Source organism: Polyodon spathula, chromosome 25, assembly GCF_017654505.1.
Source record: "Polyodon spathula isolate WHYD16114869_AA chromosome 25, ASM1765450v1, whole genome shotgun sequence".
Lineage (NCBI taxonomy): Eukaryota > Metazoa > Chordata > Actinopteri > Acipenseriformes > Polyodontidae > Polyodon > Polyodon spathula.
In genome coordinates, this window is record NC_054558.1 from 6,696,971 (window position 1) to 6,722,668 (window position 25,698).

The 25,698-nt window shown below is 44.2% G+C and overlaps 1 protein-coding gene across 3 annotated transcripts in view; it reads right to left on the reverse strand.

Annotated features, from left to right (window-relative positions):
- Window positions 1-366: 366 nt before the first annotated feature.
- LOC121300348 (contactin-2-like) overlaps window positions 367-25,698 on the reverse strand; it is a 46,162-nt gene continuing 20,830 nt past the window's right edge. The window contains exons 3-23 of one of the 3 annotated variants that reach the window (XM_041228910.1): window positions 22,311-22,449; window positions 21,700-21,761; window positions 21,000-21,095; window positions 20,594-20,806; window positions 20,362-20,464; window positions 19,896-20,077; window positions 19,557-19,693; window positions 18,363-18,492; window positions 17,767-17,917; window positions 17,332-17,459; window positions 16,749-16,924; window positions 16,046-16,166; window positions 15,771-15,929; window positions 15,401-15,550; window positions 14,862-14,932; window positions 14,256-14,490; window positions 12,983-13,098; window positions 10,490-10,676; window positions 9,955-10,067; window positions 1,949-2,117; window positions 367-1,558 (exon numbers count right to left, since the gene is read on the reverse strand). In XM_041228910.1, coding sequence (XP_041084844.1) covers window positions 1,452-1,558; window positions 1,949-2,117; window positions 9,955-10,067; window positions 10,490-10,676; window positions 12,983-13,098; window positions 14,256-14,490; window positions 14,862-14,932; window positions 15,401-15,550; window positions 15,771-15,929; window positions 16,046-16,166; window positions 16,749-16,924; window positions 17,332-17,459; window positions 17,767-17,917; window positions 18,363-18,492; window positions 19,557-19,693; window positions 19,896-20,077; window positions 20,362-20,464; window positions 20,594-20,806; window positions 21,000-21,095; window positions 21,700-21,761; window positions 22,311-22,449 — 2,945 coding nt within the window. In that variant the 3' untranslated portion in view covers window positions 367-1,451. Of the gene's footprint in view, window positions 1,559-1,948; window positions 2,118-9,497; window positions 9,675-9,954; window positions 10,068-10,489; window positions 10,677-12,982; window positions 13,099-14,255; window positions 14,491-14,861; window positions 14,933-15,400; window positions 15,551-15,770; window positions 15,930-16,045; window positions 16,167-16,748; window positions 16,925-17,331; window positions 17,460-17,766; window positions 17,918-18,362; window positions 18,493-19,556; window positions 19,694-19,895; window positions 20,078-20,361; window positions 20,465-20,593; window positions 20,807-20,999; window positions 21,096-21,585; window positions 21,762-22,310; window positions 22,450-25,698 lie in introns of those variants that run through there. The other 2 variants (XM_041228909.1, XR_005947516.1) reach the window with 2 other exon arrangements.

The window sequence follows — 25,698 nt, forward strand, 5'->3', positions numbered from 1 at the left end:
GAAAAAAACAATATGCCACAATCTGTCAAGAGAGCAGCACCTTCGTGCAATCGACATGCTGGAGGCTGGACTAGGGCAGCGCACTGTGGCTCGCCCTCTTGGGTGCTCACAGCCAGCAATTTCAAACCTGGCGAGACGGTATAACCAGACACACTGTCAGTGACAGGCCACAACCAAGAGTCACAACACCTGCCCAAGATCGACATATCATTCTGCAGCATCTTCGTGATGTCATCTTCATCTTCAATTGTTAATAAGCACAATAAAAAGTCACTGCAGCTGCTCTAAAACAGAGTTTGTCATTTTTTGATCACATCTAATGAATTTTATCCAAATATAAGTGATACATTTCTTTTGATGCGCAAATATAAGTGATACGTTACTTCTGATGCTCAAATATAAGTGATAAGTTTCTTTTGATGCTCAGTATATGTAATCAGTTTTGATCCATTTGTAATAAAGTTAATAAAACAGCCTTGAGAGATTAAATTGATCGAGCTTAGAAAATGTATCAGTAGAAATGGACGCTTACTGTTAATCATAACATGACTGCTTATAAAATGAATGTTGACCTTGAAGAAGACTACAACTCTCAATATGCTTTGAAAACATAGATGCTTTCTCCCCAGCTGGGGTGTACCCAACTGTGTTGAGATTTGTACAAGGAAACAGCTTCAAATTGTGAAGTGCATGAATTATTTTACTGTCTAGACCTATATAGCTCTCACATTCAGTCATTCAATATACAATTATATTTACAGGTTTTTAAAAAAGGAAACAGTGCAAAAAACAAGATTTTAAGCTTTTAGCCAATGAGCTGTGAGGTAATGAGAATTCAGGATCATGGGAATTCAGGATCATGGGAATTCAGGAACATTTACACATGGCAAAGGTCGGGTCTCATTTGACGAATTTTACCAACTCATCAGCTGCTTTCATGAAGCACACTGGCAGTCCCAAAGAACTGCTTTTATGCACTGTATCTTACAAAGCAGAGCAATCTTAAAGGTTGCCAAGATGTGCTTTCAGAATATAGCTTATTGCATGTCATAGGAAAAACCTTTACATGCATCTCGATAGTGTTACAAACTGCTGGGTAGGCCCCTGGTTTGCAGACTGTGCTGCGCTCTTTTTCACATGACGCTGTGAGCGTGCTCACAGCTATGCCTTGTTGCTCTATGTGAAGGTATAGTTACTTTCTAAAAACTATTCAAGTTAATAATCCATAATGCAGATTTCTATCAAAATGATTGTTTAAATCACATTTGTCAGTCTTTCTGAAGACCCTGATAAGTCATTAGGTGCCTCAAAAACAGCCTTCAGAGTACTATGAAATCTTCTAAAAGAAAGGAAAAAAAAAACAACAACAAAAAAAGCATCCTTTATTTTTTCTTCCTGTTATAAAAAGTCAGAAAAGTGTGTCCAACCAAGGAGTTTCATTCAGGCTGGAGTCAGTGCTCCAATAATCCAATGAGAGCGAGCATTACTAAGGGGGTGATGAAGACGATGTGCAGAGGGGTGTGCTCTGTTGCTGAGTTCTGAACCATCATGCCGGTGCCTGCAGCAAAGAAAATATCCTGTGTTAAATTAGCAGGCAGCACTTGACATGCAGTGTGATTGAAACTGCACAGTGAGCAGCTACACTATGAATCTGAAACACCACAACACCTACAAACTTTGATCTGGTAGTTATACCCGGAGTTGTACTATAACTAGACAACCACTTTGCAATTACAATGCAAAAGCACAGCGAAATGAAGTGTAGTAAAGCCAAGCACCGCTGGAAAAATATGATACAAAACCATGGTCAGGCTTGGTAAATGCATTGGAAATGGTCAACTTTGACAAAATTTGATAAAGGTTCTGTTACTAATGAGATCTCAGAGATGTTTTTGGGATCACCTCCCCTTTCCCTCATACCTGCCCTCTCCCTCTCTTCCTCCCTCACCTGAGTCCCGGGAGACTATGACCTCTTTTGGGGCTCCGTCACCCCCTTCCCCCCAGACTCGGATCTCCAGCACAGCATAGCCGTTGTCTCGGGGTAGGGGCAGCTGGATGGAGGTCTTCCCCTTATCCAGGACCTTCAGCACTGCCTGACCCTCCTGCTTGTACAGGATCTGGAGCAAGAGAGCGGCACACATGCATTACAGTGCAGTCCAACACTCTGGTGGGATTAAACAGTTAGTGTGAGACAGAAAAAAATGGTTTCTTAAATGTAAAATCCAATATAGTACATTTCCGAGATACTTACAGCATGTAGTGTATTCCCATATATGAATGGAAATGCTACTTTAACAGTACAGCCCACACTTTTGTGAGCTACATCATGCAGTAATGCAATTAGTGCAAGCTGTATATTCTGGCTGGGGGTTATTCCTGTAATACAGGTGTCCACTCAATTGATCTGAATCGAACAGCTATGTGACCAGGAGCAATGCGTGATTTGCTTATTTTTTTAAGGCAAAGAATGCGTTTCAGAAGTGGAAAAAGGCGCATTTGAATTTACATTGAACTGCTGTTTATTGAAATACACTAAATTGTTGGACATCATGAATCACTATATTGGCCTTTTTGTGAGATCTATGAAATCTTATCTCCAAATTTGTATACCTGAATCACACCCACAGCACAGACACTGTTTGTCAAAATAAAAACTTTCTTTTTACTACAAAGAACACAGTAAAACATAGGTTTTGAGATAAGATCGGATCTTATCAGTTTTAGGAATAGCATATATTACGCTTGTAAGGCAGCATGATTGAGACCTTGAGAAAGGTCCCTGGGCGAGCCAAGCACACATAGCATTCTGCAGCAGCTTGACTAGTGTAGCCAGTAGGAACATCAGTTAGTATCAGAAATGTGTATTGAATTGGGGAAGATATACAGCATCTCGTGTACCACATGCTTCACAATAGAGCCCATGAATTTCTACCAATCCCTAGAGGGGCTATTGTTTCATTGTAAAAACACTATCAAATGGGAAGCTGTTAAGTAAGGGATAAACAATGAGAAAAGCCACCATCACACCTGAAACGATAACCATACATCGTTATGGAGCAGTCACACCAGAACGAAAAAGGGCTGCGATATATTGTATAGCAAATGCCAATTTCCTGCAAGATGAGGGACAGTGATGAGGAGCATTAAGAAATACTCCTGTCGTATTATAGCAAGAGAAGATGAGTGTGGGTACACAGAGTACCAGAGTAGGGAGGAGTTAGGGGAATGCACCACGCTCGTTGGTATAGTTTATGAGCAGATACTGAATATGACTATTCTAATAAGTATTATCGATTCTCTATTTATGAAACATGGCAAGCATAACATTTCATTAAGGTGACAAACTGTTAAAAGAAAAATTGGCCGACTAATCTGCAGATTATAATCTGGTGGGTAAAGAATAATTGAAGACTAATCTGTAGATTATAATCTGGTGGGTTCTGTAAGAGTTTTCAATACTATGCTTTGCTATCTTCCAAAGAGAACTTGTTAGCATATTTTAAACTTCTTTGTTGATTTTTTGCAACAATTATTAGGGTGTTTACCCTCAATAAAATGTAAATGTTTTCTAAAACCAAGTGCTTCCATTTTCATATACTGATTCAAAAGGTTTCTGGCAAAGATGGAGGAAAAAATAATTCTAGGCATTCTGATGACACTATTTGACACAACACTGGCACTGAGTACCATCAGAATTCGTCCTTGTGTGATTGCATTACTTTTAGCAAATAATATTGTAGCGTTTTCTGGGGCGGGTTCTTTGTAAGGCGAGGTTTACACATAAAGCCACACAACACAAGTCCAAGTAAAGGTTTAAAACCTGTTTATTATTTTCAGGCTTTGACAGCATTCTTGATAAATAAAAATCAAAACAACCAAAGTAAATAATCCGCTGCCAGTGGGAGGTCCTTCAACCGTTGTTTTTTCAAGCTGGGGTTTGTTACCGAGGGTCGTTTTCATAAAGAAGGTGGGTCCAAGTGCCGTTCGAATTCTCCAGTCCAGTCCTAGTTTGTCGTTGAGTGTTCAATCCTTGTTGTAATTATCTCTGTAAAACCTCCTTCTCCACGTTCTCTCTCTCTCTCTCTCTCTCTCTCTCTCTCTAAACACCACCTACTCCTTCACCTGCCAGGGTCAAAAAGACAAAGAAAGAAATCCAGGGTGCGGTTAAATAGAGCAACTGATTAGTATCACCTGTCTGCAGTTTGGCTCTGATTAAAACTGGAGACAGGTGTGGCTGTTCTGCTGCAGTCTAGAAGTTTCCACTGAGCTGTCCGTGGTCCTGCCTCTGTGGAATACTTCACATTGCTGTCCGTGGTCCTGGCAGCCAAAAAACAAAGAAACCTCGCAGGCGCATAACGTCCATCCATAACACAACCCCTGAAACCTCTGTATACCTTCCCCCCCCCAGCGTTGACCCTGTGGTCAGAGCGGTCGAGGAAAACATGGCACGCATACGAGACATGGCATCAGCATTACCATGTTTAGAACCAGAACGGTGGACGATCCGATAATGGAAGGGCTGAAGGCTGAGGAACCAACGGGTGATCCGGGTGTTAGTGTCCTTATTTTTCTTCATCCAGGTAAGGGGAGCATGATCTGTCATCAATACAAACTTGCAAAGTCCAAAGGGCAGTTGCACATATTGGAACAGGCCGTCTGGAGTAGAGAACGCAGTCTTCTCACGAGCTGCTGGGGGGTCAGATGAACCTGCCAATACCCCTTGGTTAGGTCAAGTGTACTAATGAATCGTGCATCTCCCAGTCTTTCTATCATCTCATCTATTCTCGGCATGGGATAAGCATCAAATTCAGAAATTGCATTCAACTTATGGAAGTCATTACAGAATCGTACTGATCCATCTGGTTTTGACACCAGGACTATCGGGCTGGACCATGCACTGTGTGATTCTTCAATGATTCCCAGTTCCAACATCTTCCTCACTTCTTTAATTGCCACTATCTTCACCTCTGGCACCCGATAAGGTTTTTGATGGACCCGTATCCCTGGAGGCGTGATGATGTCATGTTGGATTCGATGGGTGTGTCCTGGTAAGGAAGAAAACACATCTTTATTTTTCATAACCAACTCATGCAGCTCCTGGGTCTGGGAAGGCGATATATCTCCAATGGAAATTTCTTCCAGCAGGTTCTCTGAAGTAGAGGAAGTGGCTGAAAACACTGACTTCTGTATGTTTTCTTTACACCACAGTGCTTCTTGACTTACCCACTTTAACAGGTTAACATGATACACCTGCTCTGGCTTTCGTCTTCCTGGCTGACAGATGAGGTAGTTCACGGGTCCCATTTTCTGCAACACCTCATAGGGTCCCCGCCATGTGGCCAGGAATTTACATTCCGTCGTAGGTACTAACACCATTACCAGATCCCCTGGGTTGAACTCTCGGGTTTGAGCGGGACGATTATATACTCGACTCTGGGCTTCCTGGGCCTGCTGTAAATGTTTCTTCACAATGGGCATTACACTGTTTATTCATTCTCTCATTTCTTCTATATGTTCTATGACAGTGTTGTGGGGGCTGGGCTGTTGCTCCAAGTTCTCCTTAGTCACATCTAACAATCCCCTGGGCCTGTGGGAAAACAATAGCTCAAATGGTGAGAAACCAGTGGATGCCTGGGGTACCTCTCTTATGGCAAACATCAAAAATGGCAGCAGCTGATCCCAATTTCGCCCATCCCGCTCCATAGTCCGTCTGAGCATAGATTTCAGGGTTCTATTTAACCTCTCGACTAGGCCGTCAGTCTGGGGGTGATATACAGGAGGGCGCAGTTGTTTGATTTGAAGCAATTTACATAAATCTTTCATTACCTTAGACATGAACATCGTGCCTTGGTCTGTCAGGATTTCTTTGGGTAAACCTACCCGGGAGAACATGTGCAGCAGCTCTCTAGCGATGCTCTTGGTGTTGGCACTACGCAGGGGAATGGCCTCGGGATACTGGTATCATAATCTACCACAACAAGTATATATTGAAAGCCTTTCGCAGACCGTGGTAATGGTCCAATTAAATCCATAGCAATTCTATTGAATGGCGTGTCTATCACTGGCAATGGCATTAAGGGATTTTGTAAAACAGGAAGTGGTGAGGTTCTTTGACAGTCAGGACACCCCTGGCAATATCTTACCACATCCGCATACACTCTCAGCCAGAAGAAACATTGTAACACCCGTTCTTGTGTTTTCTCTCTTCGTAAATGTCCCCCCAACAAATGGCTATGGGCCAGGTTCAGCACTGTTCGCCGAAATGGGGTTGGAACCAACAGCTGCTCCACTGTGACGTCATTGGACTTTGTGACCTGGTACAAGAGATTATTTCTTATGGAAAAATGAGGAAAAGTGAGTGCATTAGCAGGATCTATAGGTATACCGTCTATTACCTTGACATTCTGTCTTGCGTTCTGTAGTGTGGGGTCTTCCAGCTGAGCAGTACCAAACTTTCCCCTATACTGTGTTAACGCAGGAGGAAAAATCTCATTGGCATAAGAATTTCCAGCATCCTCACCCTGCTCTTCTGGCTCCTCCTCTTCCACCATTTCTGGACCATTTATCCCGACTGGGTTTCCTGTCTCTTCATCGTCTTCTTCCCCTTCCTCCCCCAGGAGAACAAGTGTGTTGGATAAGGGAGTCGGGCAGGTAAGTACCAATTTGTTAATTTTCCTTTCATAGGACAGGGAGTTCTTTGGTAGCGTCTTCATTTTCTTTTCACTGGAAAATGTAAATGGTACTTGGCATGCCCTATTACTGGCCCAGCCATCTCCTTTGTCCTGTAGTCCTTTCCATAATTCTTTAAAAATATGGACAGTCGCGGCCCAGTATCACAGGATATGGTAGGGTTTCAATCAATCCTAGGTTACCTCTGAACCGCCCTCTGGTGGTGTTAACCTCTACATCTGCAGCTGGATAAGATTTGGTGTCCCCATGTATACAAATGATGTCCATGGTTGGTGCTGCAGTCATCTGCGGCTGGGTTATTAGCGAAGACATGATGAGGGAGACCATGCTCCCGGAGTCAAGAAGAGCATCTACTTCTTTCCCTTGTACCCGACTGAGGTGCGGTGGGTGGCGGTGGGCTTGGACATGGGCAGAAATGACATGGCAGTGGTGTATATTGGAAATGTCGACCTGCATAGATTCCGCCTTCTTGGGACAGTTCCATGCGATGTGTCCTGTTTCGCCACAGTTGTAGCACTCTCGGGTGTGTGTCGACAAACCGCCTATTCCTCATCTTTGCTTCAGGTGGGGAAACAGGGTCCTGGCGCGTATGTTCCTCATCTGCCCTTTGGTTTCTTTCTTTCCAAACCCGGGGTGGCTGAAGTTGGGATGTTTTCCTTCCTCCTTCTTTGAGGCCTCTCTTTTCATGGGTGGTTCTGTCCAGAAGGCTGGGTTTGAGCAGTTCGTCAGTTGCTCGACATCTCTCAACGAGGTCCACCACTCCGTCCGCTGTGGTGGGACTACCCTGGCTGCCAACCTTCTTTAGCTCGTAAGGTAAGCCTTGAATGAAGTGGTCAATCACTATTCTTTCCACTATAGCACCAGTACTGAGGGTTGCGGGCTCCAGCCATTTTTTTGCTAGGTGGACAAGGTCAAACATCTGTGAACTGGGTGCCTTCTCGGGTTGATATGTCCAAGTATGGAATTGCTGTGCCCTCAAACTGACAGTGATTCCCAACCGTGCTAATATTTCCTTCTTCAATTTGTCATAGTCATTAGCTTCTGTTGCCTCCAGATCAGACCATGCTTTTTGTGCTTCCCCACAAAGAAATGGAGCCAGTATTCCCGCCCACTTTATCTTTGGCCTAATCTGTCGTCATGCAGTGCACTCAAATGTCTTTAGGAAAGCCTCAATGTCTTCTTCCGGCGTCATTTTCTGCAGATACAGAGTAGCCACGATAGGTAGACCAGCAGTCTGATGAGCAATTTTCACTGCAGTGATTTCAGCAGTTAATTTTTGCATGTCCATATTCATCTGTAGTTGGCATTTCCTTTGTTCCTCCAACAACAAGCGATTGGTTTCCACTTGCTGCCGATTTGCTTCTTGTTGCATGTTATTGGAAGTGACTAATTGCCTCAACAGATCTTCCATAGTTGTCTGCCCTTAAAACAACCAAAAACTACCAAAAAGGGATATATATATATATATATATATATATATATATATATATATATATATATATATATATATTATATATATATTTTTTTTGTGCGTCTGTGTGTAACCTCACTGCCTTGCCTGCATTCTCCACCAAAGTAATGTTTTCTGGGGCGGGTTCTTTGTAAGGCAGGGTTTACACATAAAGCCACACAACACAAGTCCAAGTAAAGGTTTTAAAACCTGTTTATTATTTTCAGGCTTTCACAGCATTCTTGATAAATAAAAATCAAAACAACCAAAGTAAATAATCCGCTGCCAGTGGGAGGTCCATCAAGCGTTGTTTTTTCAAGCTGGGGTTTGTTACCGAGGGTCGTTTTCATAAAGAAGATGGGTCCAAGTGCCATTCGAGTCTCCAGTCCAGTCCTAGTTAGTCGTTGAGTGTTCAATCCTTGTTGTAATTATCTCTGTAAAACCTCCTTCTCCACGTTCTCTCTCTCTCTCTCTCTCTCTCTCTCTCTCTCTCTCTCTCTCTCTCTCTCTCTCTCTCTCTCTCTCTCTCTCTCTCTCTCTCTCTCTCTCTCTCTCTCTCTCTCTCTCTCTCTCTCTCTCTCTCTCTCTCTCTAAACACCACCTACTCCTTCACCTGCCAGGGTCAAAAAGACAAAGAAAGAAATCCAGGGTGCGGTTAAATAGAGCAACTGATTAGTATCACCTGTCTGCAGTTTGGCTCTGATTACAACTAGAGACAGGTGTGGCTGTTCTGCTGCAGTCTAGAAGTTTCCACTGAGCTGTCCGTGGTCCTGCCTCTGTGGAATACTTCACATTGCTGTCCGTGGTCCTGGCAGCCAAAAAACAAAGAAACCTCGCAGGGGTTTTCTGTGGATTTGTAGCACTAATCGCTAATCAACAATATATCTGCCCTGCATGCCCCTTCTCTTCAAAGCCTCAAAGGCACTTTTAGTTCGAAGTTTTGCAGAATGAATCAATTGAAAGACCAAAGGGGCAAGTCTCAGAAATGTCTGATACTTTGCTATTGCTATTGTGCGCTTGACTGAGATTGCTGTCAGTTACGGTTTCAGGAATCGATGTCATTCAGGGTTATAGTCCCCCTGATATCACAGTATAGAATATTTTTAACCTTGAAAGCTTTGAACATGAGAATGTGGTGTCTGCTATTTTTTTTATTATTATTATTATTATTATTATTATTATTATTATTATTATTATTATTATTATTATTATTATTATTGTATTTTTTGACTTGCACTCTATGGTAACTGTATGGTAACCTCTCCATTTCTGACTGTAATGTATGGACTAGGGAGCAGATCTGGTAATTAAACATAGTAGTGAAGCTACAGGTAGACTCAATACATTACAGTTTCACCTTTAGGCAGCGCACTGCATTTTGTAAATATATGCGTTGTATTGCAAGGTATTGTCATTTCTCAGTGTCACATTCTGTCCTGCAGCATGGCACAGACTGGTGCTATCAGAAGCCAATGCACCCAGCCCATCCCAGATAAGAAGGGGAACAATTTAGCTGAGAGAGACGCCTTGTTATCTGGAATGAGAAACAGACAGACAGCACACAATGTCTCTTAGTTTGATTACCATTATCAGATTCCGACTCTTGTAAATGGCCTATGAGTCTTCCTATCATAGACACCATCAGTGCAATTACCCTCTGAATGGTGATGATGAAACTTAAACTCAGCTTTATTCATCACAGCTTAGAAACAGATTTGTTTTCTTTTCTCTGGGTCAAAATTGGCCAAAGTTCTACTGTATTATTGATTTTGGAAGCTCTCTTGAAAATACTGAAAGCAGTGTTTTTCACACACCTTGTATCCCATCACGGCTGACTCATTCTTCAGTGCCTTGACAGGATCCCAGACCACCGTTACCCACGATCCATCAGACCTCCACGAAACATTGCCAGGCTCCTGGCTGGGAGCTGTGCACACACAGAGCAAGGTGGGAAATAAAACATTGCTGTGGAGTGTTTGTATTTACCTTGTTTTGTATAACTACGCACTTGATTCCATCCTCCACCCTAACATCAACCAAACCAAAATACAAACCAAGCCCCAACCCCAACTCCAGTTCCAACCATAATCTTAACCCTTACCCTAACCATCACCCTCACCCTCACCCTCACCCTGACACTAATTAATCCTATCCCTAACCCTAACCTCTCCTTCACCCTCATCCTCATTCTCACCCTCACCGTTACCATGACACTAACTAACCATAACCCTAACCTCACCTTCACCCTCACCCTAACCCTAGCAATAACCCTTATCCTAACCCAACCCTAATCCTAACACTAACCCTAGCACTACCCTAACCCTAACCCTCAACCTAAGGTTGTCTTACGTGGTTTCTTGGTGGCAGTGGTGGTGGTGGGACTGGGGGGCCCAGTCCCTGCACTGTTGTAGGCCAGCACCGCCACGTGGTACAAGGTGCTAGGCCTCAAGCCTGAGACTCGTGCTGAGGTCTCCAGCCCGGCCGTCCTCACTCGGTCTGCAGCTGCCTCATTATCATTCTTCCTCCAGTAACGGATCTATAATACCGCAGTAACCAAAAAGAAAAATAAATGCACCCTAGCTGCACTGATACATGTCTCACATATTTCAAGGATGTTAATGAGACTCTTGCTTGCAGTGGGAGTCTTATTCCCATCCCTGTATTTGAAACCAAGAATATGAGTTCACAGGATTTTGGTAGTATAAATATACTTTGGAGTGGTCTGGTGACACTTGCTATGTCTACCGTTCAAAATGTAAAAAAAAAAAAAAATGCTACACCAATATGTTTGCATCAATGGCTTCAGTTATACCGCTGAAATACTAACTTAATATAAATATCTGTGTTCTGGCCAGTTTTTTATATTTAAAACAAGTAAGTACAACCCGTGCCTTCAAGTGTGTTACTGTGCTTGAAAATGGCTCATTGTAACATTTTTGCAAATCTACAATCCCATCCTATTATCCCTCTGCAATGCCATACTACTAATCCTTGTGCATCGCTAATAATATTGCTTTTTCATCCTTTGATGAATTTGCTGTCATAGCACACGACTGGCTTTGGCTTCTTTCATACAGGAATGTAAAGCCGACCCGACCTTTGGTAATATGAGCTGCACTAAACAGCTGGAGTTTCTTCTGCAACAGCAGCCGAGTCCAGTGGGGCTCTAGCTGCACTTTACACTGTGCTGCTATCTGCTGTGCCTCCTTCGTTCCCTCTTTGCTTCAATCACTCTTGCCATGTAGCATTGTACTCTGCACTGTAGCTGTCATGCAGCAAAGTGGTGGTGGGAGGGGGGACTTCTTTACTTGGAACAGTTCAGAATTGGTCACGCTTCATTTTACCTGCAGGTATTGATCAGGGACACGATTCTACAGTATTTGATCTCACACTCTCAGCCTTGCTGCTGACGTGACCGACCCCTGATGCCAGCATTGTAATATATAATTATTATGAACTGTCATTTGAACACTTTTTAGAAAATGTACACCATGTATGCATGCATGTATTGTGGCAGAGCAGGGGGAGGAAGTGTGACAGGGCAGAGGCCCTGCACACTATGAAATGTGTATTTGGAGCTCCCTGGGCAAAGCCACAGGTGGAGTTAACAGTTGAATTGGTTTAGGGCTTGTTAAATTGTTTAAATGAACTGCAGTTTTATTGAACAGGTTGAACTAAAGAACAAAGGAATAAATGTTTGGTGTGGGTTGTGTAGGAGGGTTTGGAGCGGAGGAGTGTAACATAGTGAAACAAGTGAGAAAGGTACCGGTTGGTAGATAGGTAGGTAGGTAGGTGTGAGGATTTATCAATAACCAGTTATAAAGGATCTCCTAATGAGTGGGTTTCCATAATTATTTTCATTACTGTACTGAATCTGTCTTTGGAAATTCCCTCAAGGAGTTTTTAACTCCCACTCTGCTTGTTAGCTAATGTTATTTTTTTAACAGACACTCACTGTTTTTTGCTCAATAGCTTATCCCACTCAAATACACCATGATCCAAACAGATACCAAAACCACCATTAACTGCGAGAACATGTAACCAAATGCTAAGACACAGACAGTGCCTGATAGGAGCGAGGGTCCCTATTTTCTTTCTACGTCCGCCTGGCGAAGAGAATGATCTCACACAAAACCGCTCAGGTTAGTGAGGGTCACCATCAACAAAAACAGAACACATTTCAGTAGGTTGAAACTTGATATCCTGTAGGCTCGGTTTTATTTATTTATTTATTTATTTATTTATTTTTTCAGGCTTTGAAAACAAGAACTGACCTGCCAAATTTCACACTGGTTGTAATTTAATGAGTATATTTGTGTGCAGTTCCAGTGGTAATAAAAGTTAACAAACAAACAAATAAATTACTCCTATAAAACATTATGGGTCATAACTACAGACAAACAAAACCAAACATCTTGCCAATAGAATTGATAACTGGTTACTTTTTAACTCAAACCATTCACAAAGCTTTAACTTCATAAATCCCCTTTCATCACCGTTTTTTTAATTAAATTTTTTAAAAACTGTTTACATGAACTCTATGGAGTACAAGAAGTTGCCCTGGTTCAACTTTAAAAAAACATCCGAGCATTATAAAGAAAAGCACAGATAGGAAACATGGTACACTTACAGCTATAGTGACCAATGAGGCCAAATAATGGCAGCTTGGTGTTCAGGAATCTGTTCTACTGTTCCTAAAAAAAGGAAGCATCCATCTAACACAGTTTAATGAATGTCAGTTTTGAATAAGGTGGTCATCTATCATTAGGTCAGGATAACCAATTATAAATGCCATTAAACAGACAACAGATGAGTGAATGAATCCATGACTGTGTGCCTCACCTCATATCCACGAAGCATGCCGTTGATGGAGAGGTTCTGGACTGGGTCCCAGGACACCAGCATTTCGGAAGCGGACAAGCTGCTGGCATTCACTCTTCTGGGGGCCACTGTTGGTTCTGTGGTGAACGGAGGGAGATTGGCATGTATTCTCTATTCATATTTAACACACAATTCTCTGATTCTTCCGGAGCCAGATTCTCTAGAGACATCCATGTTTCCACAATTAAATCACAATTTTACCCTTTAACTTAGTGCTAACTTTAAAGTCTCCATCACAGAATTCAGTCCCCAAGCGTGATGCTTGAAATATTATCCAGCATGATGCTATTCAAAGTGAGGATGTTCCTGGTGAATTTACTGTATGAACTGGCAAGCTGTGCTGCTTACTGTATTTATCACCCAAGAACAAGAGGCTCAGGATGATGACAATTGTACTCCTAAAGACCATGTGCTTTGGCTTGTCATCATCTGCATTTTGCCTTTATAAAAACATTAAACAATACATTTGTAGTACTAAAAAAAGACTTAGTTATAAAATTGTTCAATGGCTTGACCCAAAAGACATTTTGACATTGGTCTGATTTTTATAGCTCATATTATTTTTACAGCTGGGGATAGACAGCTGAAAAAAATATTGATTTCTTATTTTGCTATGTATTTCATTGGCACCGTCTGGTGGGAAACCCCTCAACAAGGTTGAGCAATATAGAAATTAGTTTTTTCTTTTTTTTTTTAATTTAGTCGTTGCCAATGATTTTTACCCCAGTTTTCTCTCCAATTTGGAATGCCCAATTATTATTTTTTATCCCGGTTCACCACTGCAACCCCCCCGTGCCAACTCGGCAAGCGGCGGCAGACGCACATGTCCTCCGAAACGTGTCCTGCCAAGCTGTCTTTTTTCACGCTGCAGGTCTACAGCGAAGCCACCAGACCCATAGTGCCGGAGGACAACACAGAGTGGCTTCTACAACAGAGCCGCATTCGCCCAATCAGCCACAGGAGTCGCTGTTGATCGGTGAACCGAAGATTACCCTGCGACCTGAATCCTCCCTACCCAGGCGGTGGGCAACCTATTGTGCACTGCCCCCTGGGAACTCCCAGCCACGTTTGGCGATAGCATAACCTGGACTCGAACCAGTGATCTCCAGACTATAGGGCACATCCTGCACTCCACGCAAAGCGCTTTTACTGGATGCGCCCCTCGGGAGCCCATACAAATTATTTTTTCTACAGCATCTTGGCCATGCTCCTCCTCCAGTCTCTCAGCGCTCACCTTCCTCTGCAGAATAAATGATGACAGTTTGGCTGAAAGGGCCCTCTCCTTTGCGGTTGTATCCTTTGATCTTGACCTCGAAGGGACAGTACGGGGTTGTGGTCTCATTGCGGTACATAAAGCGGGAAGATTCCACGTTGGCCACTTTCTCCAGGCGCCAGTCCCGGTCTGCCTTCTTTCGGAATGCCAGGATGTAGCCAAATGCCTCTCCATTCTGGTACTGGCGGGCCATTGGCTACCGATGAGAAAAAAAAAAGTGTTTCTAATTTTCATTAAACAAAAAATTGCAAACCATAATTAAGCTGCAATAAAAAGGGTAATCACACAGGGAGCAACTAAACTCTTGAGGCTGAGGATTTTATACTAGCGAGGGATAAGTATTATATGACAAGAGCATTGTTCTTTCCTTGCTCTGTTTTCCTGTTGTTTTTAATTTGACAGTCAGTTAAGTGCTGCTGAGTTACTTCAGCCTAAGCAGTCATTTGGTTTGGTGGCAGGCTGCAGAAGCTATGGACCTGCTATGATGTGTTTTTTTATTGCAGGATATGCATGCAAACGACTCCACATGGAATATTATAGATGAGTAAAGCTGGCAGACACACTCACAGTCCAGCTGATGATGAGCTCATGCCTGTCCCCGCCTCCGCCCCCCAATCCAGAGGGGGCGATAGTGGGAGCTGTGGAGATCAACACAAACACTTCAGCTTGCTTACCTCACTCCTCACCCTTCTGAAACTTGGTATCTGCCCAACCCATTGTAAAAGTACCCAAACCTAACCACAACTGTTCTTCCTACCCAATATATATGTTTAACAGGCAAGTCACTTTATCATGGCCTTTAAACATCAGCTGCAATCACAGGCTATAATTAATTTACTTGTAGTTATATTGATCTAGATTTTCCAACTTGCCGTGGGTTCAAAAAGCCCCATCGTTTGTGTCCAATAGCCCAGTGTAACATGAAAATAAATGTCATTTAGGAGTAAAAACTGAATTTTCAGTTGCTTTCACATTGCTCTTTGGAAAAGGTGTGAGCCTCTTGTCAGGTCGTCATTGTAAAAGATCATTTGTTCTCAATTGACTCATCTGGATAAATAAAGGTTTCGGCCACAGTTTTGGGTGACAGGTCAATGTGCTGTACGGACCTGCCTCTCGGGTGCGGATCCTGTGTGAAGGGCTGCTGGGCTCCCCACTCCCCAGAATGTTGCTGGCGATGACCCGGAACTCGTAATCCATCCAGGGCAGGAGGTTGAGGACACGGGCAGACTCTGCATTACCCTCAATATTCGGCAGGTCTGCGGGGCGGGACAGAGCGCTGTAATCGGTACTTCCTTATCTCATCCTCGATCAGATAGGATGGTTTTACACTAACGATGCACTATCAGACTCTAAGAGGCTGCTGTATTTCACTATCAATGACCTGTGACCAGGAATAGCTTGAGGAGCTGTTCTGTGTGCATAAGGTAACGTGAACTCATGAAGCTCGAAAACAAAGTAAAGATTAATATGACTCACCAGTCTGCATTTTCTTCCAGTCCGCAGACAGTGCAGTTCTGGACTCGATGGTGTACTTTCCAATGGGACTGTGGTTATCATACCCCCGGCTCCATCTCAGCTCCACCTCCGTTTCCTTGATATTTTTCACGACTACCCCCCCTGGTGGACCCGGAGGACCTACACCAAGTGAAAACCAGACTCTTTTTAAGGGCAAGAAATACAACTTATGCCATTACTAGGACCTAAGCCAAAGTGCTATCCGATTAAACTGCGCTTCCCAATCTATACATTACCTCTTACAACTAGCATCGCGGAGGCCGATGCGCTGTCCACCACGGTCTGGGCTGTGCATGTGTACCTCCCAGAATGCTTCAGTTTCGCATTTAGAATAAGCAGGTCTCCGATAGTTTCTTTCTGGGGAGACATTTCAATACAATTCAGTAACAGGCTGCGATAAAGAGAGAAAGGATCAATGTTGTAAATCTTCCTCCCGACCAGAAAGGGCGCTGTGTAAAGTTGGTAGTACATATCCCCATAGACGGGTCGACTTTGGGCGGAAACAGGAAGTAGGCAATCTTGGTGGGGGCACGTAGCTGTCAGTGATCAACTTTGGGTCAAGCAGTTTCACCGGGACGCCAAGCTGAATGCAGGGAGGAGTTGGGTAGTACAAAAGGGACGCAGCTACGCAAGTACGCCGCTTTACGCTGAGTGGATGACTAAGCCTTTGTCTTGATTTGCTTTGTTTATTTTGTTTGGGACTGCAATCCGCCATGTTGTGCTTCCCCTATACCATTGCTGGTATATGGGTGACCTGCTTTTTTTTGAGAAGTTTTATTCTTTTGTTATTTTAATTAGATAAACAGGGGCAGTTTTTGGAAGCGAAACCCTGGTCTGGACATTACATTTATTACACCCTTTGCACATCCTGTTCACATAAACCTGGACACATAATAACATCAGAAAAGCAATGAAAGAAAGCAGAGTGCGATGGCTCACTGTTGTGGCGCGCTGATAGTGCCCGCCGGCCTTCTCCATGTCCAGAGGAAAGCCGTTCAGCACCCAGGTGAAGGTCAGGTCCATGGTGGGGTCATGTGACGCGTGGCACTGGAGTGTGACATTCTCGCCCTGGTTGATGTCAGCATTGGAGGGGGCCAGAGTGATCTTAGTGCCATCTGCATGGGGTAAACGGAGAGATGTCAACAGGGACAACAAGACCATTTATCGGCCAGTGGTGGAAGTAGTTTTGCAACTTTACCGGCCTTGCTTATGCTTTACGATGTTTTTGCAGAGATGGAAATAAGACTTTTGAATTTCATATGAATGAATATGAATTTCGTATGAATCTGAATATGAATGAATATGAATTTCACCCATCCCAGGTTTTAAAACAAGCTTGATTAGCCACAGTGTTAGGTAACAATCTCAGGAGTGTCTTATTAAACTCCCAGTAAAACCATCTTTTTCCTTGTATGCTTTTACCATGGTAATCTTTAATAAGGGTGTATATTATACAGTATCTGTGTTCGCAGTGGGAGTAGGGATGGAGTGGGCTGGGTTGACAGGGGCAGGGCAGTCCTACCTCGGACTGAGAGGATCCCGGTGCTGTTGGCTTTCCCCAGAAAGTTCTCAGCGAAGCAGGTGTACTTCCCCCCATCTGAACGGCTGATATTCCGAATCCAGAGGCTGCTGTCCTCCGTGATGGTGACCCTGCGAGCCGGGACACGCTTTTTAAAGGTATGAAATCCATTTCTTAGCTCTCATTCGCTTAGGTGCCCGGGAACTTGTAATAATTAAACACATTTGCAGAACTTTGAAAACTTTGACCGAAGCCAGAGTTGTCTGAATGACTTAAATTGAGCAGCATCACACTTATGCCTGATTCACACTGAACAGATTTGCAATCGCATTTCACTTCATTCACAGTCACGTGTTCCAGACATGATGAACCCATGTTATGTAGATAGTGTGGATCCTCAGATTGAATCTACTCATGAAATGAACGGGCTGGGGTTACCTGCTGTTGTTGGTGAGAAGCTCAGTGCCTCTGCTCCAGAACACTTCGGGTTTGGGTGCGGCTCGTGGGAGACACTTGATCATAACCTCGCCCCCCCGTGCTGCCGGGATCAACCGTCGCACCGGGTTCAACCGGAAATCAGGAGCCTGGACTGCGGCCAGAGAAACGGGGAGAGAACAACAGGAAAAACAGAATGTGAATCAGATAGCCAGCACAGGATGTCAGATTATAGAGAATCCATAATGGGTACCATTTGTAAATTATAACGTTTTTGTTTTAATTATCCAACAGATTACATCCCTGGCTTTGTAAAATAGATCACCATTTTGTGAAATACTTAATAGACGAAATATTGTTGGGGAGGTCTCTTAGAAGCTTTTAGTTTTATAATGAAAAAGAATTGTAATGGACGGACGTTTTTACTTGAAGCTTTCTGAGACATGTTTTAATATTGTAATGACAGATTAGATGGGTGAAAAATGAACTAGCAAAATAATGAGCGAGTATAAGCCTCTATGGAAGCTCTTGCTGGATAGGGAGTAGAGATCACTCTAGAGATACGTCCCTCCTACAGGTTTTACCCTTTCACCTCTCACCTTGTACCCTCAGCTCGGCATTGGCGTAGATGGTGCCGTGCTTGTTTTCTGCCACACACTGGTACATCCCAGAATCCCCCAGGGTCAGGCCAGAGATCCTCAGCTCTCCATTGTTCACTTCGATACGATCCTGGGAGAAGATTGCAAAGAGGGATGAACTACAAATGTTGAGATACAGCAACCTGCATAGTCTATTGCATACTGTGACAGAGATCGAATGATTCTTGGTGTTAGATCTCCTTCCTGACCTGTGAGGGCGTTGTGTAAAGGGAACAGAGTACCCAGGATTGGATGGCCCAGCAGTTCATTCCCAGGGTTAGGTGGAAGTTGGCCATCTAGAAAGGGGACTGAGCTACGGTACACTAAATCATTGACCCAGAAGGTTAACGGTGTGGCACCCGTGGATTGGAGGAGCGGGTGCATGCGTTAACCAAGGGGTCATGGTTGACAGTATATAAAGGGGACGTAGTGAGGTGATCTGTTCCTTGTGATGGTTATGCAAAGAACCGAATGGACGGATACCGTGATTATTACCGTGAGTGTTTTGTTTGTTTTGTCTGTCTGTCTAAAACTTATTGTTTGTTTGTTTATTAAGAATAGACAGCTAACACGATCCAAAGCTGTTGCCCACGGCCAGCACTAAACCCGGACAATCCTGCACGTTGCATCACAGATAAACTGTACTTCACAGCGAGCACTACAGCACGCACTTTGGACTGGTGACGGTGTTTGTATCTCGTGTGTGTTTGTACTGGACTATTGTTTCTTATTGTTTATGGGACTGCAACCGATAATTATTCCCTGTGCAAAACACAGGCTGTGTACTGCCAGTCCTCTTGTTATTTACTGTTGGGTCATCAGACCATTTGGATTACAAATAGAACAGAAACCATTTCACCAGCACTTTGTTGTCTTTTCCTGTTGAATTACTCCACCTGCACATCACCTGCTCTACTAATTACCACTTTGCCACACATACGCATTCTGTATGCCCCTACTTTTTGTTCTGAATCAAAAAGCACAATTTGAATGTTATAAAATTAGCAATAAACGGATAATGGATTCACCTGCTTGCAGATACGTGGTTTCATAGCAGTTATATTCATTGCCACCAGATATCATGTTTAACCCATGTCATTGTGAAGACTTCACAATGGTCAGCAGTGTTTGTATTCAGCACACCTGACTGCGTACCTGTGAACTCAGGGGCAGCCCGTTGCGGAGCCACCGCATTGAGGGTCTAGGTTTTCCTGCAGCCGCGCAGCTCCAGCGCAACTGAGAGGCAATCTCCACTTCTGTGTCACTCATCACCTGCAACCACTCTGGTTGGGCTTGGGGGAGAGGGAAAATGTCAGGGATACCAATATTCCACCAACTCAAATACTAGTGCGGTAAGAAAACCTGAAGATTGTGGGTTAGTAACCCTGCACCCCCATCAAGCAGTTAACATCTAATAACAGAATTGAATAACAAGTCTTTTGTATGATTCATTAGGATGTAGTTTTGAACCTGGGTCCTCCCAGGTCCTGTTACCTTGCACGGTGATCCTGCCCTGGTAGCTGACCTGGCCCTCTGTGTTCTTGGCCTCGCACTCGTATACTCCTTCATCCTCGAAGCCCAGCTCGGGGATCTGCAGGATGGGTTTCCTGGCTGTGGGGAGGGCCTTGGTGGGAAGAGAACCGTCCACCTTCCGCCACTGTAGCTCCGGTTCTGGACTGGGGGAGATTCGCAACAGTGAGGAAGGCTCTTTGTGTAAGAGAAAAAGAGAGGCGATAGGGAGGGAGAGCAGGGGAATGTGAGAGAGAAGTGGGGAGATAGGGCTGGGCAAGAGAGTGAGTGCGAGGGAATGGTCTGGCTAAACAGATCAGTCCTATTTCAATGTTCTGAATTCCTGGTGATTGTTGTGTAAAATATATTATATACAGCACCCATCCATGTAGACATTATGGGTTCTGCAGCAAATCACAATGTGGTAGAATGAACCAATAGCGGCCCTTACTTGCCATAGGCGAAGCACTCGAGTTGTGCGGTCTGCCCAGCCAGGGCATAGGTCTCGGAGGGGAAGCGCACCTTAATGCTGGGGCTGTATTTTCTATGGCTGGCTGGAGAGAGAGAGATAGAGAGACAGAGGGGGATGAGAAGTTATGCTGCAGCTTTACGAAAGTCAGTCTCAGCTGGAACTCAAGTCAAAGACGATGGGTGTATGTTACAATAAGGGAATGTGTTCTCACTGTCGCTGTTGACTCTGAGCAGCGTGGCTTTGCTGAACACACTCTTGGTGATGAAGTCAATGCGGCTCGTGGCAAAGCAGGAGTAGTTGCCCACATCCTGAAGATCCGCCCTAGCCACATATAGGTTACCCGTCACCTGGGAGACAAACCAGCGGCCGTTCCCAGCTGGCACAAACTCCGGGAATTCCTTCTGCAGCCAGCGATAGGAGAGGCCTTCAAGAGGAAGAAAAAGAGAAAGAGGAGAGGAAGTTTATTAATTACAAAAAATAGGACCAAACTAAGAGACAGGCAGCTAAGTCGGCACAAGATAGTCTTCTAAGAAACAATCCCAAAGCAGTTTATTTCCTTCATATGTGTAGCATTATATTTGATTGAGTATTTAGACATGTCCACCCAGACAGGTTACCCGGATAGTGTTGGGGTGGGTTGCAAGGTATGGTGAATCCCATTCCCTCGTTAACCGTCAGAGTGCTTCGTTCATCTGGAGAAAATTCATGGAGGTCTAAAAAGTAAAAAAGGGGGAAGGGGTGTATGAATACATTTTGACAAGGCTGCACAGTGATAAATCCCTTCCTTAATTTTCAGAATATAGTACATTCATGCAATATGTTGCAGGTTATTTTATATGTTGTAATATTATACATAGTATACTGTGGTATCTTTGATTGGATGCACATTATACAAGGCATGTAACCCTAGGCTTATCAGTCATCTGCGTTATACAAAGGGTGCAGGTTATAGTTATTTTATATTATATTTACAAAATTACTGTATACAGTTAATTCAGTATGCAATAGCTTTCTCCAACATATATTGAGATTGATAAACCAATGCTGAACGGAGCATATTTTAAGAAACAAGCCATCCCTCAAGAGCAGTGGAAACCCTCAAATATGATACATTTACCAGCAATCCAGAATGGCTGCTTTAGAAACCATGATTCTGAATCTGGAAAGATAAGAGGCTCTCTGGAAAGCGGGTGCAACACTCACAGCCGAATCGGAGCAGGGCCTCTCTACTGATGACCGTGCCGCTGGGGTTGGTGGCAAAGCACTGGTAGGAGCCACTGTCCCGGGCACGCATTGGGGTGTTTATCACAAGGTTACCTGCCATCAGGCTGTAGCTCAGGTCTGAGTCCAAGCGCAGATCTGTGCCGTTCATCTTCCACCTGCAGGTGGTGCTCACGTCACTTTTGCACTATAGTGTATAACGCTATGCACAATAACTATGACTCAGTATATGCATGCAAGTGTGCGCATCCCCAACCTTGCAACTAGCTTAATCTAAAGAGCAGCTAACCACAAGGAGCAGACCATGTAAGATCTCTCTGGATCAAGACTAGAGCTGCACAAACCCATTATTCGATTATTCTGATCAAGCTCTCCACAGGTATGGACTGGGCAAATTTACCATTCCAAGTGAAACAACAGTAGAAACAGCTGCTTGGTAAATTAGCCAGGTCAACACCAATCACCCCTCACCTAATTGTCAGCACCTGATTTCTGTGGAGAGCTCAGAATAATCGATTCCTGCAGCAATAATCAGGACAATCTCTCCAATTAAAACAAAGTCCTACTATACTGTAGCAATGAATCCCCATGCCTCCTTTATAAAGTAAGTATATATTAGGTTTCTAGTCTAGACAAATAGCAGTTAAAAAACACTCTGCAACATGTACCAAACTGTGGAGCCTCTATAACGGGACACGATAACTCACCTGTATGAGGCTGAGGGGTTGGCTCTGGCTCTGCAGGAGAGTGTCACCTTCTCCTCGGCTGATCCCTCTGGGTAGAGAACACTGGAGGGCTGCTCCTCGAACACTGGACCATAGCTGGACCCCGTCGAGATGCCTTGCACTGGAACAGAGAGAACCAGAAGAGTTCTGTTTGCATGTATATTTTACTAAAAAGACTCACTCTGTGCTTGAAAGCGGCACCTGTTTGTAGTTTTCTACTTCTGCAAAGTGTTTTTTATACTGGTTTTGTGAGATTCATGAGACTTCTGGAGAGGTGCTCAATATGGAACTGGGATATTTTGTATGGGAGGATGTTCTTTTGACAACTAGAGTATTTGTGCTTTTTACAAGAGAAAGAGGGGGGGGGGGGGGGGGGGGGGTAAACCTTGGACTATTCTGAACTGCCTATCACTGTGCAATAGGAAACAGAGAAACTGTGTGAATAATGAATCCCTCAGACCAGTGCTCAAGGTCTCTCCGAGCTGCCATAGGGGACAGATTGAGAATCCCATGCTACCACAATGCAGTGCAAAACATCATGCATAATAACAAACATTATAAAGACTGCACCGTGGCACAAAGCTTAATCTAAATCAGAGGTTTTCAACCATTTCATCTCAAGTACCGGTGTTTCCAACAGCGATCGCCAGGTGTACCAGTAACTATGTGCAATCCAAGCCCTACCCCATTACAACCAGGTTTGTTGTGTCTGTACTTGCTTGTTTGTTGCTTGTTTGTTGCCTCATTCTGGTGAATGGTGAATGAACTCGGCATGTTTATAATTTTAAATATTTGGCAAGTGTTGTGTATTGAATTGGTGACCGCAACTCTAATTGTGTACAGTGGTAATACATGGAACAAAACATGTTGCAGCTCGCATGCTCAGTGTTGGTGAAGTCCTGATCTGAATGCATGTAACACACACAGTTCTTTTGATTTACATACAGTTTTCTTTTCAGTAAAGACAAGTTCTCCCAGGAACATGTCAAAACGGGTAGTTTTGAGAACACTCAAATCATTTGAGTGATTTCTTACTGAAAGATATTCTCTCCAGATCGAGAAATAGGTAGATAGACTCAGTAGATACGGTATATTTATATGACTGGCACTGAAAGGATCTGGTTCTTGTAGTATTAAACAGGTAACCCTTGATGATAGAACTCTGCAGATGTGTCAAGAATAAGCTGTGCAGGGGCGCAACTATTAATATTACCGAGGTTAAAAAAAACCGTGTCACTGTACCAATGCGAGACAAAACACAATAGTGTATTCAACGCACTAAGGGCTCCTTCTGACCACAAACTTAAACAAAACAGTGTAACGCACTTTATAGTTTGCAATACAAGGTGTTGATGAACTACAGCAAGCACATTAAATAACGGGTATCACTGGGGTGACTCTATTTCCAAAGCTAAGAACAGGGACACACACATATAAAATAGTTTTAAAAATATCCTTTTTTTTTGTTTTTTTTTTTTGTTTTTAAGCATGCTCCTTATGTAAATATACTAGGGTTCACTAAGTGCTACTGTCAACTTTGCTGTTTACAACTCGCTGTAAAACTGAATACGAATCAGAAAAGCATTTTTTAGAATCTTATGTACTCCTTTCAAATTAAATACGAATCACATTATACATGCTTAAGTATATATTGTCTATATGTCCATTTAAAAACTATTTTCAGAAAATATCACCATCAGAAGCATTTTGAAACCGGTAAACATGGAAGACAAATATTAATTCAGATTTGAAAACACACATTTTAGTATAATATATTAAGTAAAGAAAACATATCAAGTACAATTTACTTTCCATGTTGTTTGTTGTCTCTCTGGTGCTTTAGCATTAAACTGAGATAAACAACCTCTGACTGCGGCGCGACTACGCGCCTTCCATTTCCAATTCGTGCTCAGGTTCACCTATATGTTATAGCCTGGTGTAGAGCTATTTTTAATCTTAATTGATATCATTTTGAGTATTTATTTTATTTAATATGGAAACCTAGACTCACAATATTATTCTGCACCCATATTTTTAATATGACTGCCGAGTGTTTCTGTAACGAGTGCTATCTGGCGCACTTGGAAATCGGGACTTGTTTTTTAAAGTTTTGGCGAAAAATGTTGGGACCAGTAATTGGAAGTGATTGAATGAGAGGAAGGGTAACATTTGTTCTCAAGAAAAATCACCTGGTTTAACTGTCATTTAACGGGAGTCCAGTGAAGGTGTTAGAGGTGATCGTCACATTTGACTACAGGGGTAATTAGCTGGCAGTGGTCACAGGTGATTATTGTTAATGGGCAGCGCTATAATAGTGTGGTCGGGCAAAGCTAAGGTACTCTTCGGTTCTTGCTATGTGCATAATGGAGTTTTTTGACCGGTGCTGGCGAGCGTCCCGGTCATTACGCAGCTCCATTCCATCGGCGATGCAGCTTTTTCTCCTTTTCTCCTGCTTTTTTGTTGCTGGTATTTTTCCTTCGCAGAGCTCTGCGGGGCACGGGGAAACAGAGACGTACAGCGAAGAAAACGAGTCTAATCCGGGTCAACCCTGGGATCACATCGAAACCGGGTTGCACGGCGAGGAGCTAGACCCCCTTGCGGAGACGCACGGCGAGGAGCTAGACCCCCTTGCGGAGACGCACGGCGAGGAGCTAGACCCCCTTGCGGAGACGCACGGCGAGGAGCTAGACCCCCTTGCGGAGACGCACGGCGAGGAGCTAGACCCCCTTGCGGAGACGCACGGCGAGGAGCTAGACCCCCTTGCGGAGACGCACGGCGAGGAGCTAGACCCCCTTGCGGAGACGCACGGCGAGGAGAGTGACCCCCTTGCGGGGACGCACGGCGAGGAGAGTGACCCCCTTGCGGAGACGCACGGCGAGGAGACTAGACCCCCTTGCGGAGACGCACGGCGAGGAGAGTGACCCCCTTGCGGAGACGCACGGCGAGGAGAGTGACCCCCTTGCGGAGACGCACGGCGAGGAGAGTGACCCCCTTGCGGAGACGCACGGCGAGGAGAGTGACCCCCTTGCGGAGACGCACGGCGAGGAGAGTGACCCCCTTGCGGAGACGCACGGCGAGGAGAGTGACCCCCTTGCGGAGACGCACGGCGAGGAGAGTGACCCCCTTGCGGAGACGCACGGCGAGGAGAGTGACCCCCTTGCGGAGACGCACGGCGAGGAGAGTGACCCCCTTGCGGAGACGCACGGCGAGGAGAGTGACCCTCGTGAGTGGACGCACGGCGAGGAGAGTGACCCCCTTGCGGAGACGCACGGCGAGGAGAGTGACCCCCTTGCGGAGACGCACGGCGAGGAGAGTGACCCCCTTGCGGAGACGCACGGCGAGGAGAGTGACCCCCTTGCGGAGACGCACG